General features: G+C 37.3%; 2 protein-coding genes across 3 annotated transcripts; both read left to right on the top strand.

The window, feature by feature from the left end:
• The first annotated feature begins 3,809 nt into the window (after positions 1–3,809).
• On the top strand, positions 3,810–13,708 carry LOC125276179 (CD209 antigen-like protein C). The gene is made up of 7 exons (XM_048203699.1): positions 3,810–3,908; positions 4,297–4,398; positions 5,528–5,608; positions 9,189–9,266; positions 9,410–9,561; positions 9,644–9,756; positions 13,026–13,708. The coding sequence occupies exons 1-7, from the start codon at positions 3,842–3,844 to the stop codon at positions 13,189–13,191; spliced, it is 759 nt and encodes a 252-aa protein (XP_048059656.1). The 5' UTR covers positions 3,810–3,841; the 3' UTR covers positions 13,192–13,708.
• Positions 13,709–18,556: 4,848 nt separating this feature from the next.
• On the top strand, positions 18,557–20,350 carry LOC125276169 (endonuclease domain-containing 1 protein-like). 2 transcript variants are annotated; one of them, XM_048203684.1, is made up of 2 exons: positions 18,557–18,987; positions 19,645–20,350. In XM_048203684.1, exons 1-2 carry the CDS (start codon positions 18,664–18,666, stop codon positions 20,140–20,142), a joined length of 822 nt encoding a protein of 273 aa, XP_048059641.1. In that variant the 5' UTR covers positions 18,557–18,663; the 3' UTR covers positions 20,143–20,350. The 2 variants fall into 2 exon arrangements, with proteins under 2 accessions (XP_048059641.1, XP_048059640.1); XM_048203683.1 differs by having other exon boundaries at positions 19,600–20,350.
• The last annotated feature ends 341 nt before the right edge of the window (positions 20,351–20,691 follow it).

Here is a 20,691-nt window from a genome sequence, read left to right as displayed (position 1 = left end):
CTAATCAACATTACTCCCATTGACACGGCCCTCCAAGCACTGTCCTGACTGCCCATCCTGACCAACTCACCTGCTGTCCAAACTTGGACTGCCGCCAACAAGGCACTTTGCCTCTCTACGGCAATAAGATACACCCTGACACTGGGCCTGGCCTTCATCCTGTTTAAAAGGGTCAACGTGACGCAAAAGTCTGTGGACAAGTGCATGGCCGCCCTTCCTTGAGGCTTCAAATGGAACCTTCGAAAAGGAGGAACCCAGATGGAGACTATGTCTAACCTCATTGAGATGGACCCTTAGCCTGAGGAACCAAAGGCTGAGGACAATTAGAAACCTGCTAATGGACCATCATGATCCACCTGCCATCCAACCATCATGACAACTGTCATCTGAGGATGTCCCCACATGAACTTCATCGGTCAAAAGGAGGAAACTGTAGCGTCTGGACTGGGTCAAGTTGATTGAGTCAGCTCTAGACCTCAGTAAAGCTTTTATCTTTTGACTCCTTCATGTAAATCACAGACCTGGCTCCAGTGAGTCTGTACTGAATTGCCTCCGTTGTCATTTTAGTTGCTTTGTAGAGGCTAAGCAGGAACATCCTCATGGTTACTAAGTGACTTTAAAGATCTCCTAGATTGACCTCATGCCGGGCACAAAGGGTAATGTGGCCACAGACACATTTTACAAACCCCATTACACATAACACACATACATGCATGACACACACACACACATGTTTGTTTTTGTGAATTGTGGGGACATTCCATAGGCATAATGGTTTTTATACTGTACAAAGTGCATTTTCTATCACCCTTCACTACACCTACCCCTAAACCTACACATCACAAGAAACTTTTTCACAAAAACTCATTCTGTATGATTTATAAGCCTTTTGGGGACATGGGGTAATGTCCTCAAAAGTCATCCTCTCCTTGTAATTCCTATGTCATACCCATGTCATTATACACATTTGTGTCCTGATATGTCACAAAAATATTTGTACACACACACATCAAAATTTGCTGAATTTAACTCATAATTAAACATGTTAGAATGCCACAATATTATAGGTATTTAGCAGTGACATTGTCCAGCTTTTATATTTACAATGAAGTATAATGATATGATAAAGTTTACAGTGGCTTCATAAATTAAGTAAAAACGAAATACATTTGAATGCACCTGTCGTCATAAACACGACTTCCCACCTCGTATATACAAACTTCCCAGGAGGAGAACGAACCAATACTTACAATATACTTAACCTTTACTTAAGTATTTAATATAATGAACTTGAAGTATACGTATTTTTGTAAGGGAAACTCATTTTTTGTCCTTGTTCTTGTCAGAGTCTCAGTCTGTATTTCATGTTTTGTATTCTGTCTGATTTAGTTTTCCTGTTCTAGTATCTTCTGTTAGTTTGTTAATTGGTTTTGCACTCCTCTTTTCCCCGCTTGTTGGTTTCCTTGGTAGTTGATGAATTGTTGATGAATTGATGGTAATTGTAATTGAATAAGTATTCGTTTCAGGGGTCCCACTTTATATTAGGTGACCTTAACATTCTATGTACTTGCATCAAAAAAATAAGTACACTGTACTTATTGTGTTACTTATATTGTATTGCAAAAATATTCTGCTGCTTTTTAAGTGGGATATGGGTAAAGTTAGGGACAGGATTGGTGGTATGGGAAGGTTTACGGGTGGCTCCATCAATATGATCACATAGCTACTTTACGATTTCTTTCCATCTATTATCTTTTTAGATAAAAACAAGGGCTGTGAAAAGATTGCGATTCATTTACATTTTTAACTGTAGCACAAACAGTTATAGGTAGCCTAAGTTTTTTTTTTTTTTTACCCATAGTAAAATATGTTTTCTGTTACTTAGACGAGACAGATTTATGCAACAGATGCTCTTTACTCGTCTCACTTGAACTAAATAAATGCAGTAATTAATAGAAACGCACAGGGGAAATACAAAAACACTGAGAATTATGCATTTAAATTACATTGGCTACTAATAGTTAGCAATAATAATGTTACCAAATAAAGTTACTAAAGCATGCACTGAGTCCATATCATATTCTCATGTTTATTTATCTCTTCTGAGGATTGATGCTTCGGTTGACAATAACAAACATTAGATCTTCACGATGGTCCAGTGTTGTTCCACGCAGAAAGAGAAAGCAGTTTTTGAGCCATTTAGTCCACCAGCTGTCAGAACAAAATCAGGAGATATTACACACTTGAGTGTTTTGTGTGGATAAAGATATCCCTGTGGATCACCGCTGGTGAAACATCAAACTTTGTCAGGCTTCATGGTGAAACATCAAACTTTGTCAGGCTGCCACAGACATGCCCTTCAGCAAAAACTCAAGATCTGTGCAATTTAATGTTGCAAAAGCCTTTAGATTTCTGATAAAATCTCTAGGAGGAGTTTGTTAAAGTTCAACATATGGAAATGGCAAAAACTGCAAACATTTTGAAGAGAAAATTCAAAATATCTCACTTCCTTTTGTGGTTTTCATATATTGCACCCAGGGACTTTTTTGTGGGTAAAGAGCTGTTACATGTGTCTACCAAATTTCATACTTGTATATGAAACGTAGCACGAAGGGAGCTTAATTGAAATTTTGTAGGTTGCGTTATCGAGCCATTTTTCCACACCTAATTATGAAACCCATATCAGACGTATATTTTTTTACCACTTCTGACATGTGTGCAAAGTTTCATGAGTTTTCAAGCATGTTTATGCTCTCAAAAATACGATTAATTTCGGAGAAGAAGAAGAATTGACCGAACAATTACAATAAGGTCCTCACACCATCGCATAACCTGATATTGCTGAGTTCAACATGTTCCTGGGTCAACATTTTTGTTGATCCTGGAACAACATTCAGATCAACCAATCAGATTTCAGGGACAGTTTACAGGTTTATGTCAAGTTTACAGATTATGTCAAGTTTAGGCTTAAAATCATGAATTGGTGCTTCTACATCAGTGTTATTCATCTATCATTTCCCTCTGATTTTTGGGATAACTTATGGGTAGGGTTAGGTTTAGGGGTAGGAATAGGGTTAAGACTAAATTTTCAGACTAGAATGTTGTTCCAGGATCAACAAAATATGTTGACCCAGGAACGCATCTAACTCAGCAATATCAGGACGTGCCACACCATCGGTGCTTGGGCCCTAATTACAGAAATTAATTGCAGATGTCATTACATGCAGGTACTTTTAAAATATAAGTACAATGTAAAAAACATTAATGTACACAATAAGTATATTGTATCAAAAGATTCATTTAAATGCAAGTACACAGTAGTTAAGGCCACCTAATATAAAGTAGGACCGTTTCAGGTGTTCATCTTTTAGTTCCATTGTTTGGTCTCTCTTCTTATACGCCGAGTCTTAGTTCTCTCATTGTCTGGTGTTAGTCCAAATTAGATGTACAAAGTGGTTACTTATGATTCTCGTGTTTACCTTCATCTTCCTTGTGGATTATATTAAAGAATGTTTTGTTTGCACTCCCAGCTGATGAGTGATTTCTTACTACCACAGTACTGTGACAATTCACCTTGATGTCAGACACAGTAATAATACAGTACTGTTAAACATCAATATGTTCAGCTAATTCACATAAAAATACTAGGTTTATCCTACAATATTTTTTTGTTTAAGATATGGCTTCAACATCAGTTAAACATGTTATCAGTTAATCGCAAAAAAAAACATTGTCATTTCCTACAGCATCATCAGCAATAATAGCTAAAGTTGATGAACTGAACTTCCTTCTTTGAGGTTTTGCACACACAGTGCTCAGAGCTTGCTGTCGGGTTAGTAAAATGGAAGAGATCTATACTAATGTGGATCATTCGGATTATTCGAACCAAAAATGCTCTCATTGCAGGGGTAAGAATATGTGTGATTTTCCGTACATCTGATTTTTCTATTCTGTTCATGTCTAATTAATTTATAATTATTACAGTTCAATAAATGCTGCCAAACATTGTAAAATAATGTGTAACTGAATTGATAAACACTGAAAAGACATTAATACATTGAACACTTTCTGAGTTTGAGGGTTTGTAAATTCTTGCATGTTTCTATTTCCGGTTGTCACCACATACTGCTTTCTGATGCTCAGTATAAAGCGAGCTATCTCTCTCTTTATTTATGAATTTATAAAATGCCTGTTTAAATGTAAAAGCACAAATAACTTATCAAGCAATATTTAATGAAATAATCAACATTTGAATCATGCTGTAATTCAACCATCATATTTGATTTTTAATCACAGGTAATCAAGTTTCTTCCTCAAAGTGCATTAAAGTTCTTCTGATCGTTCTCAGTGTCTCTCTTGTTTTGGCTCTTGGAGGTCTCTGTGTTCTGAGGATCATGTGTGAGTACTTCATGCTATATGTGTGCTTTGCTTTGATGGCAACAGTCTGATTTATTGCAGCTCCCTGTTTGCAGGGTGCAGGAGACTAATATGATGAAAAATTCTTATCCTTCCTGACTATATGTGCCATATAAATATCACACATTTGTAAGAATATTTATGTCTCTTAAAAAAAAAAAAAACCTGAAATGTTGTTGTAATGATGGGTCAACAGCGTGAGGATCCATTTGCAGCGTCTTTATTAAGACAAGACAGCACAATACAAACAGGGACAGGCTTGGGTCGAGACAGGCGGCAATGAATCAAGGTCTTACATCAGGCAGGGATCGTAGCAGGTGGCAAGCAAACAGAGTCCAGGAAACAGGCAGAGGTCAGGGTCGGCAGCAAAGGTTCACAGAGGTAAGGCAGTCCAATCGATAACAGGGAAACAGTCCACAAGAAAACACTCAGAAATGATCACCAAGGCAAATCAAGACTTTGCGGTGCATGGATGCGTGTGAGTATTTTATGGAGTGAGCGTGATGTGGTGCAGGTGTGTGCGCAATCAGTCCCAGGAATGAGGGCCTATGGGTAATGTAGTCCAGATAGGAACAAGTCAATATTCCGGTGACGGCTCCCTCCGGCGGCCGGGATGAAGAGCCGCGGGAGCCGTATTCGTGACAGTTGTGTTGATTATAGTCACAAAAAACAAAGTTTCCTCTACTTTTGATTCAACCTTACAACATATTAAATGATAACCAATAATATTTTTTTTCTGCTGCAGTTTTTTAATACCTATGGAGCTCTTAAAGGGACATGGTGAAGGAGAATAAAATATGAGATGGTGGAAAAAATTTGGCAAAAGCATTTGTCAATGCTTTTGCATTCTCTCGCAAATGTTTTGCTTTCCCCCGAGAAACTTTGTGTTCATTCGCAAAAATGTTTGCATTCCACCAAGAAACTTGCATTCACTCGCAAAGAACTGGAAAGATTTTCTTGAGGGAACGCAAAACATTTGTGAGAGAACACAAAATCTTTGACTTATTAATTTCCTCCCATCTAATCTTTTTTTTTTTTTTGAGTGATAATACCTTGTCAGAGTGAATTTTGCTTGTGCAAACTATGTATTTATTGTTTGTTTGTAAATTAGATGCTGGTAAATTCCCCGGACGTGACGCTCTGACTGACCAGCGGCACAATGTTTCGAAACTGCAGTCAGATACGGAGAAATGTAAGCACATATCATTTCTATAACTAGTTGAGAAAATAAAGTAGCATTTGTTCATAAAGTTATATATAAAATGATAAAAATATAAACTTTTAATTATGTGAAATATTAGCATTTATTTTATTTTTTTAGAAACAACTGTAGTGACAAACAGATCAGACAATCACAATTATTTGATATATTTTACAAATAATCCACACTACCCCTCACCCATAAGCAAACCAAGAGGTAGAGTTCTGTGGAACTCAGATCTGTTTGTCACTACAGTTGTATTGTTTTTTATATTGTTTTTGAACATAAATATGTGTCTGCACTGTGTGTACACAACCACCCTATTGTGATAAAAATCCATCTACTCCTTTTGTTATTTTCCTCATTAATCTGAAACAGTGCCTCAAAATGAGGCATTCAGGAATGTACTCCAATGTGACATCTCATTGAAACAGGCCCCGCCCAGGGCTGCACGATTATGACAAAAATAATAATTGTTGATTATTCCCTTGAAATTGTAATTGCGATTATTAATTACAATTATCACAATTTACATTGGATGATGTATTGAATAGCCATTATTTGAAGCAACTGCATGCCATACTTTTCTATAAAATAATAAATAAATAAAAATACAATCTGAAAACAATTTTTTTCAAACTGTTTTTCTTTAGCGTTAAACCTCAAATGTCAACTATATATTGTTATGGTTTCTTCTTTAAATAATAATAATAATAATAAAAAGTCAACATATGCATGGAATAACAATAGGGGCTTTTGTGTAGTTCCAAGAGAACTAACAATTAAAGGTGCTAAAGAGGTTCTTTTTGTCAACTGAGTTTTTGAAATGAGCGCATCGGTAAGAACAACCCCCCTCCTTCACAGCTCATTTAGAGGGAACGCCTCCCAAAACTCGTAAACACTCGTATTGGAACATGAGTGTTTACCACCGGCATTCGCTGTGTTGTGTTAGTGGATTCATTATGTCGGACTCACCGCAGGTAACTCATAATCTGCAGTTGTTACTCCTGTCTCCGGACAAAAACATTGCATGTGGCGCCTGTGGAGTGTGGAATGTTACTGGAGCGCGCAGCCCCGCTCGTCTCTCACATGGATCGTCATGGCAGTGATTAACAAGCCAGAGGGCCAGTCGTTTACGCGATGATTGCGTAAACGATTGGCTGATGTTTTTAAGGCCCTACATCGTGCAAAGATGATGTATAGTAATATTATTAGTTTCAGTGCACATAATAAATAGTCTTTTATCAGTTAGTAAAGACAGTTTCAAGTAATATTGCAAAAATGTATAAAATAAAACATCCTCTTTAGCACCTTTAAGTCTGACAACATGCCAAAAAAATAAAAAAGTCACCACTACCCACTGAGCAAATTAGGTCCAGAAGACGTCTTTTTGAGGTCTTGTCTCAGGTTGAAAAGACGTCCACTGAGGGGCCAGAATGAAAGTTTTTATGACGTCTTTTTTTGACGTCTTCTGAACGTCCGATATAGACGAACACACAGAATCACCAAAGGAGAAAAATCACAATTTTTAAGCCACCATCGTGGAGATGAGTGTTTGCTTTAGTTGTGCTCTTGACCCTTGACTTTTTATATTAAATTTTGTTTGGGCTGTTGTAACAGCTAGTCAAGCAAAGAAAAAAGATTATCAGGTGGCGGTTATGTTTTCACATAATCATTATTTTACCTGAATCCCTGAGCTCATTTAGAGCCCAATCTCTGAGTTGGATTTACAGTTATTGATTACAGCAGCACTGTGATTCTACAGCAGAACATCTGCTTTTACAATATGATTCAAAAAAATTCAGAAAAGACGTGCTGAACAAATAAGAAAAAAAGTGTTTTTTATTTTTTTATTTTAGGCACACACAGACATCAAGGATCATCCTGTGAATCTCAACAGTGGTGACCATCAAAAAGCATGTTGCAGTGCATTCTGGGAGCCACCAATCAAAATTCACACATGGCTCCCATCATGCATTGCTTCATGAATAAATTATGAGCTCAATTGTCTTAGTAATTTCCTTTCCTTTGTCACCGTCATTGAGATTCACAGGCTGATTCTTGATGTCTGTGTGTGCCTAAAAGATAGATTTTTTTTTTTAATCAGAACACCTTATGTGAAATCTTTCAGATTATATTGATAAAGAATCACAGTGTTGCTGTAATCAATAATGTAAATCTAACTCAGAGATTGGGCTCTAAATGAGCTCAGGGATTCAGATCAAATAATGATTATGTGAAAACATAACCAACATCTTCAGATAATCTTTTTTCTTTGCTTAACTAGCTGTTACAACAGCCCAAACAAAATCTAATATAAAAAGTCAAGGGTCAAGAGCCCAACTAAAGCAAACACTCATCTCCACGATGGTGGCTTAAAAATTGTGATTTTTCTCCTTTGGTGATTCTGCGTGTTCGTCTATATTGGATGTCCAGAAGACATCCAAAAAAGACGTCATAAAAACTTTCATTCTGGCCCCTCAGTGGACGTCTTTTCAACCTGAGACAAGACCTCAAAAAGACGTCTTCTGGACCTAATTTGCTCAGTGGGTAGATGGTGGGCCAGAACATAGTCAAAGGATAATTTAAATTAATTGATGAAAAGTGCAACTAGAATTGCCTGTGACAGACTGATACAGTGTCCTGAGCAGTGCTGCCAAGTCCACGGTTTTTCAGTGGAATTGGACTACTTTTACACTGTTGCTGCGGGTTGTTTTTAATATCTGTGGGTTGACTCCAAATAACATGATATTTAGCCCCTGGGATGCAAATTTTACCAGGAAACCACAGCAAAAACACGGATTTTACCCCCGGAACACGATTTTTAACCTGAAACGATATTGAAGTTTTAGGCTGGTTTTGAGAAGCAATTGGGCGAGTTTTGTTTTGAAAACCTGGCAAGCCTGATCCTGAGCACACAGTCCGTCTTCATTAGTTTATGATCTGTTTAACAGTCCTATCTAATACGTTATTAGATAGAACTGTTATAAAAAGAAAGTAGACAGTATATGAAAAAGTAGCTTTGCCCTGTGGTTGTTGCCCAATGTCAATAGTTTAGCACAAACACATAATCATGTTTTGCTTGGTCTGCTCAAAGTTGCATTGGATTTTCTCCTTAGAGTACGGTTCAGAGATCCATCTATCACTGTATTACATGTTTGTAGAGTTCGTTCATGGAGTAAATATATAGGCTGGGTACACAAAAATGGCGGGTGTTGGTTTCACGTGCGTTCGTTCACTGGTAGCTCCTTTGCTGGGTTAGACCTTTTACACTCTGAAGTAGTTGTGATTTGCCTCTCACAATGCAACATGCTCCTAACAAACCTCTTAAACACGCAGAATAACTTAAGTGGATATTTTTCCTTGTAATCGCGCCTTTGAACGATAACGAAATCATGGCATCCGTAAACGTAATTGTGATTAGAAATTCGATTAATTGTGTAATATGTTACACAACATAACAGTTTATGATCAATAGAGCCAAAATGAGATATAAAGTTGTTTCTTTCATATTGTCTACACAAAACCAGTGTCTCATTTTTATTTACTTGCTTTTCTTTGTTCATTCAAGTGTGTCCTGTATCAGACGGTCATGAAGAGCTCTTGCTCAAGTACAAGAGATTCACAAAATGCCTCTCTTCTTGCTCTGGTGAGTGGATAAATCCTTTCAAGCTGTTTGTCTTTCTTTGGTCAGTGTTCTGTGTTTTATTTTCTTGTAAAGTTTCCTGCTCTTTTAAATGCAGTCAATAATCATATTTTTGCAGTAAACAGAGATTTGCTTAAAAATAATAGATCCGGCTTGTAAACCCTGTGAGGATGGTTGGACAGCACATCATGGAAAGTGCTATTTCTTCTCTTCTACACAGAAGACGTGGTTTGAGGGTCGTGATTCATGTGTAGCATCAGGCGCTCATCTGGTCACCATAAACAATAAAGAAGTACAGGTGAGTGGATTACATACATACAGTGAAAGATTAAAATCATTTTTGTCTGAAAAACTGCAATATAGTAAATGTCCTCCATTAGGATTTTCTGGCCTCTAAAATTGACCAGACGAGCTGGATTGGTCTCAATGATCTGGACACTGAAGGACACTGGGTTTGGATGAACAGCCAGACGCTCACTGAAACACAACTGGAGTAAGAACTGCTTTGTCTTCACTATATAATTTGTTGATGGGGGGTCCAAAAGGCTGTCAACACTGCAGCTTTAGTTTAAGTTAACTTAAAAATAAGTCATTACATTTAATGGTTAGTTCACCCAAAAATGAAAATTACCCCATAATTTACTCGCCCTCAAGCCATCCTAGGTGTATATGACTTTCTTCTTTCAGCCAAACATAATCAGAGTTATATTAAAAATACCCTGGATCATATGGGAGTGATTGGAGAATGAGTTTTTGAAGTCCAAAAAAGTGCATCCATCGACCATAAATGTACTCCACACAGCTCCGGGGGTTAATAAAAGCCTTCTGGAGTGAATCGATGTGTTTGTGTAAGACAAATATCCTTATTTAAAACTTTATAAAGTAAAATAATGAGCTTCTGGCACGACAGCCGTACACATTCGATGCATGCACTTTTTTGGGGATCGACATTCGCTGTGTCGTGTTAGTGGATTCATTATGTCGGACTCACTGCAGGTAACTCATAATCTGCAGTTGTTACTCCTGTCTCCTGACAAAAACATTGCATGCGGCGCCTGTGGAGTGTGGAAAGTTACTGGAGAGCGTAGCCGCGCGTCTCTCACATGGATCGTCATGGCAGTGATTGACAAGCCAGAGGGCCAATCCGCGCACGTCTCTTACAAGGAACGCCATGGCAGTGATTGACAAGCCAGAGGGCCAGTCATTTACGCGATGATCGCGTAAACGATTGGCTGATGTTTTTAAGGCCCTACCTCGTGCACAGATGATGTATATTAATATTATTACTTTCAGTGCACCTAATAAATAGTCTTTTATCAGTTAGTAAAGACAGTTTCAAGTAATATTGCAAAAATGTATAAAACAAAACATCCTCTTTAGCACCTAAGTGCATCCATCGACCATAAATGTACTCCACACAGCTCCGGGGGTTAATAAAAGCCTTCTGAAGTGAATCGATGTGTTTGTGTAAGACAAATATCCTTATTTAAAACTTTATAAAGTAAAATAATGAGCTTCTGGCACGACAGCCGGAATGCATTCGATGCATGCACTTTTTTGGACTTCAAAAACTCATCCTACAGTCACTACCATAGTAAAGCTTGGACAAGCCAGGGTATTTTTAATATAACTCAGATTGTGTTTGGCTGAAAGAAGAAAGTCATATACACCTAGGACGGCTCGAGGGTGAGTAAATTATGGGATCATTTTCATTTTGGGGTGAACTATCCCTTTAAATAATTAAATAATTTCAGATTTGCACTAGGTCACTCATCAAATCTAATAAATTGGTGCTATTGAACATCATGGGACTCTTTAGATGGTCAGATCAGGGTTGCCAGGTCCCCGAAAAATTTCCAACCCAAAGCTTACTCAAAACCCGCCAAAAAGGAATGAAAACTAGCCCCTGCCCATAATCATTGCTGACAGCTGCGTTATTCTCATAATGCGCCTTAGTAAACTGTTTGTATTTATTCTGTTGATAATTTTAGCTAGACTTGTTTATATGTAACATATGCACATTAATGTATCTGTATTTTATTTCTCTTCAGTCACTACAATTTAATTCTTCTACATTTTCTTTTACACTTTCTTTGATTTTAATTTTCAGCATTTTTCATGATAAATTTTAAAAATAGGGCTGGGCAATATGACCAGAAATATGACAATATTATTTTTCCATATCATATGATATAGATATTTATCACAATATTAATTTTCCATTCAAGCTGTCCACATGTTTGTTAGACCTTGAGAATGAATGTAAACATAACTTGTTTGTTCAGAATTAAACTGCACTAAGCCACCTTTTAGTTTAGGGCCCCATTAAATCTATTTTATTTTCCCTATGTTTTATGATTTAATAGAAATTTGCCATCAACAATAGTGTTTAATGAAATTAATTAATAAAACTGTAACAATTAATTATCAATTAATTATTATTATAATTTAATAATTAATTGTTACAGTTTTATTAATTAATTTCAAATATCAGTAAGATGCTACACATCAGATCGGTTTGATAAAACATGGATGAAAAATATATCTTGGTTGTATGATATTCCTTACAATGGTAATATTATTTTTTATACTTGAGCAATACATTTTACTAGTAATATATTTCTGTTAAAATTTCTTCCAAGTTAAAGCAAACATTTATTTTGGTAGTTGGTTAAGTTTTTCCCAAATCTCTAAAGTGCCTCAGAGCAGTTCTGGAGATAAAGTTCATGTGTTCATGTCCTCATAATTGAGAAGACAGATGTTGAACACCCTGTAAGCGTCTCACGTATGATGGAGTTTGTGTGTAGTAGACAAAACTACGCTGTTCATTTACACAGACACGCAAAACACACAGACTTAAAGCGACATGCTTTGACTGGCTGTTGTCACGTTCATTTCTGCTCTGTGAAGGCCTTGAAATCACCGCTGTTGGTGAAACTCACGTAATAGTTTGTGGTGACATCAAACGTCCCCCCATACCGTCTCTCCTCCGTCCTTGGGTCGCGATGTATCCATTTTAATGATACTACATTAGTAAAATGACCAATTTTCATTTCCTTTGTCTACAGATAAACTTTTTCGCGGCCGCAGTACATTATAAAAGTAGCCCAAAAACCCGCAACCCACGGCTCTGTAATTTTCCCTGCAACTGCTTTTTTTTTTAAATAGCCCAATTGTGTGGGAAAACCGTGACCCTGGCAAATATGGGTCAGATGGAACATTTAAAATAATGCTAGAGAACATGATCAGGTTTTGTTCATGTCAGCTCCAGTGTAATTTGTTATATAAAAGAAATCTTTAGAAAAAAAAAAAAAGTTAATTTTCTGTCTTTTAGTTTAAGCAGACTTTTGTGGCAGAACACCAAAGAAGCAGCATGATTAGACCGTATAACTCAATGAATGTACAGTACCTGAAACAGAAATCTTATAAACATTCGCTCTGTACTTCGGAAACTGTGGGCTTCCACACACACACACACACACACACACACACACACACACACACACACACACACACACACACACACACACACACACACACACACACACACACACACACACACACACACACACACACACACACACACACACACACACACACACACACACACACACACACACATCAGTGTATTTCCTGCAGGAGAAGAGATATTGATGAGAAGACACTCATCAATCAGTCACTCATACTTTATTAAATAAATAATCAACACTTACTGTTCCTGAAATAAATAAATAAATAAATGCTTGCTTTCTGCTGTTAAAGGTTTTGGTTCGTAAAGGACTCAGGAGAAAGAGAACCCGATAACTCAGGTGAAGAAGACTGTGCTTGTATGGGATATGGGTCTTACTTTTTAAATTCTTGGTTTGATGCTTCTTGCAACTCCAAGAAAAAATATATCTGTGAAAAGATATTCATTTACCTTCAGTGAGCACAACTGAAAAAGGCCTAAGAGGTCAAATGAACCTCAAATATTTACGATAAATCGAGCTCTCTTTTCAGAATGATGTCATCATCAAATCATTGCATGCAAATTGATCTCATTCTCAGAATGCAGATACATTGAACAATGAACATTCTCTTTCTAACTTAGCATTTTCTAAATGTGTGCTTGAATCTTCACATTTCTTTGCTTACTTCAAAATATACTGTATGAAGTTTTTTAAAAATGTATCTTTCATGTATCTTCCATTTATAACTGCATTTAAATAAATAATGGGTTGAATTTGTATGTGTTTACACTGTTTATGGCCTATGCCTTGGAATGGCAAATTGCCTTAGAAAGTCACATCACAAATGTGATCCATGATGATCTACATGAACCTCAAAGTAATTAGTATCAAACAACACACTGTATTTAATATATATATAGCATTTACATTTATGTCTAAAGCCCAGAAATGGGACTGTGTGTAAACTGTCTTATCCCTAATAAAGCTTGTGCAAATGTTGGCATATCAGAGTTATTTTACTGTCTAAAGGGAAATAAGGACTACTGGGGTGTAGTGTTGGAAATGTACAGGTCCAATAAAAGGTCTCAAACAAACACAATCCGTTTCGCTGTAGTCTGGAACATTTCAAAGATTCGGATTTGTTGCCTATCACCAAGAAACAGATGAACCATACTGTCACGTTTTGAGTTTGCTTTTGATCTGTTTCCCTGGGGCCCGTTCTTCATACATTGCTAACTCATTTAGCTGGATTTGATTGATGACGGTTTTGGCATTATCTTGGATTGTTCAGTTCTTCGACGCTCAATCCTGGACTTGCTGTCATAGCAACAGGTCCGTAAGCTTAAACCTGCTCGGGAGCAGACTTATTTCATGTAAACAGGATTAGATTGCATCTTTTTTTTTCTTACCAAAATTATACCAAATAAAAATAATAATAAAAAAATGCAGTATGTGCTTTATAACACAATGGAGGGAAAAGAAAACATATCCAATTTACATTAACATATATATAAATAGCCAAATAAACAGGGAAATACATTTTAATATAACATTTGTATACATTTATACAACAATTTTCCCCTTATGGGTATATACTGAAATCTTCAGTAATCCCTAGAGACTTCAATGGTTCTTTCCATATTTTATTAAATAATGTGAGTTTACCCATAAGATGGAACCTACATTTCCAAAGATATAAGATCTTTTATCATAGCTAACCAATCCCTATACAGTGGTCTCTCTTTATAATGCATAACTGTAAGCTTTCTTAGGTGTTTGGCAGATTATCTTATATTGATTGTTATTCTATGAGACTGAATTCTCCACTATGTCCTTAATCGAGGCTGTCCATTCTGTGTGTGTGTGTGTGTGTGTGTGTGTGTGTGTGTGTGTGTGTGTGTGTGTGTGTGTGTGTGTTAAACACAAACACGTTCAGGTCAGATTTCATCAGGTCACTGATTTTTGAAGCACACCTTAATAATGTTACAGACTGGCTTTAAAGGATTAGTTCACTTTCAAATTAAAATTTCCTTATAATTTACTCACCCCCATGTCATCCAAGATGTCCATGTCTTTCATTCTTCCGTTGAAAAGAAATTAAGGTTTTTGATGAAAACATTCCAGGATTTTTCTCCTTGTAGTGGACACTGAAACTGTAATTTTGACCTTCAACCATTTGGGCTCCATTGAAGTCCACTATATGTAGAAAAATCCTGGAATATTATCAAAAACCTTTAATTTCTTTTTGACTGAAAAGAGAAAGACATGAACATCTTGGATGACATGGGGGTGAGTAAATTATCAGGAAATTTTAATGTGAAAGTGAACTAATCCTTTAAATACAGCAAACAGATATTGAGAAATCATAAAAGCCCATAAGCATCCCAAAACCCCTTCTCATGTTATCTGAAACAACTGGCACAAAGGTATCCTCAAAGGAAATATTAGGCAAAACTCAATCTTTGGTAGTGATGTCCGGTTCGCGAACGAATCGTTCTTTTTAACCGGTTCTTTTCAGTGTTCTTTTTTTTAAAGATTGGAAACATTTATTTGTTTCATAAATAATCCATGGACAGCTTATTTAATTTCTAAACAAGGTGATATAAAGACAAAAGTTGACTGATGTTATGATTACTAACTTTATATATTTGAATGTGTTAAGTCCATAGACTGGTTAAGTCACTTGTTTTTTCATCCCGGCCCACGATAGACGACGTCATCGTGGATGACGTCATTACGTCTGAGCGTTAAAGAACCAGTGAACCGTTTTTTTCAGCCGGTTTATTGAATCGAACTGTCCGAAAGAACCGGTTCGCGAAAAAGAACCGAACTTCCCATCACTAATCTTTGGTGCTCTGAAAGCATAACTTTGAGACTCTGTTAAAGCTAAACTGAAACTGTGTTTGCAACAGAAAGACTATTGCTGTTCAGCATTTTAGTACAGAAAAATCAACAACATTGTTTTAATATTTGAATTAAGATCTACAACATCATATTGAGACTGCAATGCATGAACTAATTTTTGATTCTGTTTTCTTCTGTCATTGTTTTTCTCCACAAGAGGTCATCAACCTCAATTCTAACACAAACTGCTTCTTCATTTTTTTTGTCTTAACTGAAGTAACAAAGAACACAGCTTAACAGAACCATGAGAAATGTTAAATGCCAATACAATAAAATTCCTTATTGCAACAATTTTCATTAATGATTTAACTGAATGTTAAAATGCTAGCACTCCTTTAGAACATCACACCTTTAAATTCAAAGGAGCAAAGCGTACATTAGGTGCACCAGTACACACCAGTACATAACCGACTAGTCCTGTGTGAAGTCTGCTGGGCTAGACTGTTAAAAATAATGAATTTAAATATGGATGTTAAAATGCCTCTTTAAAATGTAATTAAAGACTGTAATTTGTCATGTTTATTTGTGGGTTTGAATGTTTCACCATTGTTTGAGAGGCTAAGAGAGGTGTTAAAGAATATTGACACCTAAAACACAGTGTGTGATATACATCAATCTTCTTAGATAGGCCAGGCCTGTGAAGGAGGATAGGACCTGGACCGGGACCTGGACCATGGCAATGGCGGGCTTGGGTCATGGAGCATGGGTGGATCTGGGCCATGGAGCATGGGCAGACCTGGGCCGTGGATCAATGGCGGGCCTGGGCCATGAAGCATGAGTGGATCTGGGCCATGGAGCATGGGTGGACCTGGGCCGTGGAGCATGGGCAGATCCGGGCTGTGGAGCATGGGCAGATACGGGCCATAAAGCAAAAGGTCCTGGAGCACTGGCGGACCTGGGTTGTGGAGCACTTGAGGACCTGGGCCGTGGAGCAAAAGGTCCTGGTGCACTGGCGAACCTGGGTCATGGCGCACAGGGTCCTGGTGCAGTAGTGGACCTGCATGGGTTGTGGAGCACGGGATAAACTAGGCTATGGCGCAATGGCAGGCCTGGATCATGTGGAGAGGCTCTGGCATGGCGGACGTGATGTGGAGAGGCTCTGGCGTGGCAGGACTGACGTTAAGAGACTCAGACTTGGCAGGCGTGATGTGAACAGCCTCTGGCTTGGCAGGCATGACGTGAAGATTCTCAGGCTTGGCAGACATGATGTGAGGAGGCTCTGGTGTTGTGGGTACTGTGGGATTGTGGAGCCCCTTGTCCACAATTCCCACAGTAAAGTGTGAGCTGCTTAGCAGCATGGCATAATCTGTATACTCAGCTATAGTCCCTGGAAAATCACTGTCATGCATCAAATATTTCAAAAGATCAAAAAATGTCTTTGAGGGCAACATCATTGAAGCCCTCCTGGTAACAAAGTCTGCAGAAGTCCTAATCATAATCTTCAATGGGGCGATTGTCCTGACAGAGATGTAGCAACTGCTGGGTTCCTGGTGTTGGTCAAGTATTCTGTAATCCAAGTTTTTTCTTTTACTCAACATAAAACAAAGACTTTACTTGGCATGGCTTGACTTGGCTTGCCAAAGTAAGAACAAGAAACATGGAGCTTACCAACAGTGGTACAGGGACGATACTTGACAAGGACGCATGGCAAACATGAGTGCTTAAATTAATAACAACCGCCTTACGATCACATGTGCCATCAAAGTACCACCGAGAGCAAAACGAGACCAACCGCCTAGGTCAGGCACTGCAGTTGCTCAAAATCGTCTGCGAAAGCCTTGATGATGACACACTTTATACTCATTGGTCAGCTTCTGTGATGACAAGGATGACATGTGATGTTGCGCAAAAATCCCGTGGCCTGCCATGAATGATATGGATCAGGACACTACGGAAACCACAAAGTGTCAGACCTGACGGCCGTCTCTGTGCTCCTCCCCCACCTGCAACCTGAAGATCTCACCAGCCAGTGGCAGGCTAGTGTAGTTCATCGCAAACAAGCCTAATGACTAAGGGACAACATGGCATGATATCACATGACATGGGGAGCACATGGCAAGATAACTATAGGCCTACTGTGAAAAAGAAAAAAAAAAACACACAAAATAAGACAAAAAAACATGAACATAAAACAAAAACAAAACTATACACTGCCCTCCAAAAGTTTGGAAAAGTGGGGTTTTGGACAATATTGGCATGAATCCTTTTTAATTTGTGATAATTTTGCACTGATAAGGGACAACACAAACTACGAAAACATATTTTATTATATAAACAGTTTATACATAGAAAAAACTTAAATTTTCGATTCCTCAAAAATATCCACTATTAGCAGCTATTTGACCTAAACTGGGTTCTAATTGGTTCATTGTATTCTAAACTTAATTGGCAATCAATTGTTGAAGCTGTTAAGGTGTACTGACCCAAACATCTTTTACAAACCTGGGCCAAGTTTAAACCAGTAACCAGGCATCACAGCTGGCAAAAGGATATGTCTGACTTTGACATGTATATATTGCCATTATTATGTAATCAAAATGAAAATTATTATTGCTGGTCTTCAATGATAATATCAAATTACTAATGATAAGGATTTATGCTGATATCGTCCAAAACCACACTTTGCCAGGGGTGTTTCCAAACGTTTGGAGGGCAGTGTATCTAATAACTGTTCTCTAATTTTTATTTCTTTGCTCTGATGGCCTGGTCATTACGCTGTCCAAGATGCTCGCTGCAGGGGCTAAGTGATGAAGACTGAATGTTCTAACTATTTGTTTGAAACGGCCTCCGAATAACAAAGGCTGCCCCTGCATATGATGATATTGCAGGACTTTATTATGAGTAGACAATGTGTGAAACAAAAGTCTGTGGGTTCACAGGTTTAGATGTGTGAACATCAGTGTTAAAGATCATCGTCTTTGCTGCTGAACTATTTAAGTGTGCAAGAACAGAGGCTGTTTGACTTTCAAGACTTGTGGAACTAAAGGTGGTTTCAAAAAATTATACTTAATTTTCTACAATCAGTTCGCCTTTAATTTGGGTTCTGCATGAATATGCATCTGTTTATTGTGAGCGTCCTCACTGTGCTGCTGGCGATGAGCTTTCCATTCGCCATTTCTGAAGTTTTAGAAGCTTTCACCAAATGTAAAGAGTTTTTCTATAAAGAACAGCCTCCGGTGATTTCTGGCATCCTGGAAACACGCTCTCGGAATAATCATTACAAAATAATCTGTCAAAAATATCATAAAATGTACAAATTTGCAACATTCTACAACACAGAAAATAGGATTCCTGTTTTCTCAGCTTACAAATATACTGGGCAAAGTACACCGTTCAAAAGACCAAGGATTCCATGGATGGTTGAGCCTCAGGTGAGGAGTTTCTTAGCAGTTTAATCTTTTTCATGATTCAGAAAACATAATAATGTTTCAGATGTATTTCCAGAGATTTATATTATATTTACCTGATTATACAAGACAATATTTATTGTTGACTTAGCTAACATTTTTCTGTATATTGACTGTATTTCACCTGCTTCTGTTTAATCATTTGTTTTGTAGCAACAAAGTGGTTGTTTTTCATTTCATATCAGAACTTTATCAATCTGCTCTACAGCACTGAATTCACTTATTTAGCATCTTAAATGAACAGTTCTCCAAAATTAAAAAAATATAATAAAATAAATCTGTCATTATTTACTCATGTTGTTTCAAACCTGTAAAAAAATGTGAGAATTATTTAAAATTATAAAAAATAATTATATAAAAATATGAGAATTTTCATTTTCAGGACATTTTTAGGACAGATGTGCAACTGTTGAACTAAGTAACGGTTCTTTTTAAAAAAAAAATTTTATTTTGTGTTCTTCAGACAAACTTAACAGCATACAGGTTTGTAATGTAGGGGGATTTATGACAAAATTTACAATTATTAGTACGGATCTTAGTGTTTGTTTCTCTTTCTTTTAAACATTTGTTCTGCAGCTTGATCCTCCTGTTGATGACATGACTCTTCCATATGCAAACCAGGCTATCAGTGAAGACTACAACAATATCCGCGATCATGTGAATCGCGGCCACTTGTTTCCCTGTGGTCATGCGGCTGATGAAGTCACTGCTAACTCTACATTCACACTGACCAACATTGTGCCACAGAAGATCAGCTTTAATGCCGGCAGTTGGAATCGCATGGAAAACGAAATTAAAGACATCATGAATAAGTATTGCTATGACAATAATGAAGTTTTAGCCCATGTGCTGACAGGAGCTATACCTGGCAAGAGTAAACTGAATGAGAGAGTCAACGTTCCCTCCTACTTGTGGACGGCATTCTGCTGCTACAACAGAACAGGAAATTCATGGGTCTCCCAAGCTTACTGGGCCCCAAACGTAGGAGAAGACAAAAATAAAGTCAAAACTATCAATAAAACGAGCTTGCAGAAATTACAGGAATTTCTGAGTCAACAATTGATGACTAAAGTACAGCTGTTTAATAACAACTGTGCAAAAAAGCATACAACCAACTAAAAGTAGCAGAAGGATTCATATGCTCATTGAATTATCATTTATTCTGTTTGTAGGATTAGAAACAATTAGCAAAATTATCTTTTATCTCCAAAATCCTACCTTGGCATTCTATAATACTGCTTTTAACTCTGTAGCATCTACATTACAGTACTTTGGAAAATATGTCAAGTCTGCTATGGGACTGTGTGTTTAATAAAGTTTGTGCAAATAATGGCATATCAGAGTCACTTGTCATTTCACTGTCTAAAGGGAAGTGAGGAGTAGTGGGGTGAATTATTGTATGAAAGGTGACTGTCATGTATAATACAAGTCCAGTAACAGGTCACACAATCTCAAGAGTTCACACAAACACATTACTTTAAAGGATTAGTTCACCCAAAGATGAAAATTTTGTCATATCACTTTATATGATAAACAGATCTAGACTTTTATTCATATATAAATGTTGATCAGTGAACAATGTTTACAGCACTCAAATATGGCAACACAAGCTCAAGCATGTTTGCTTGACGTGTGAGAACCAATGAGGTTCATTCTCGCATGTCAGTC

This window comes from Megalobrama amblycephala, linkage group LG9 (genome assembly GCF_018812025.1).
Source record: "Megalobrama amblycephala isolate DHTTF-2021 linkage group LG9, ASM1881202v1, whole genome shotgun sequence".
Taxonomy (NCBI): domain Eukaryota; kingdom Metazoa; phylum Chordata; class Actinopteri; order Cypriniformes; family Xenocyprididae; genus Megalobrama; species Megalobrama amblycephala.
Note: the sequence above shows the minus strand (reverse complement) of the source record. Positions and strands in the feature narration are given on the sequence as shown.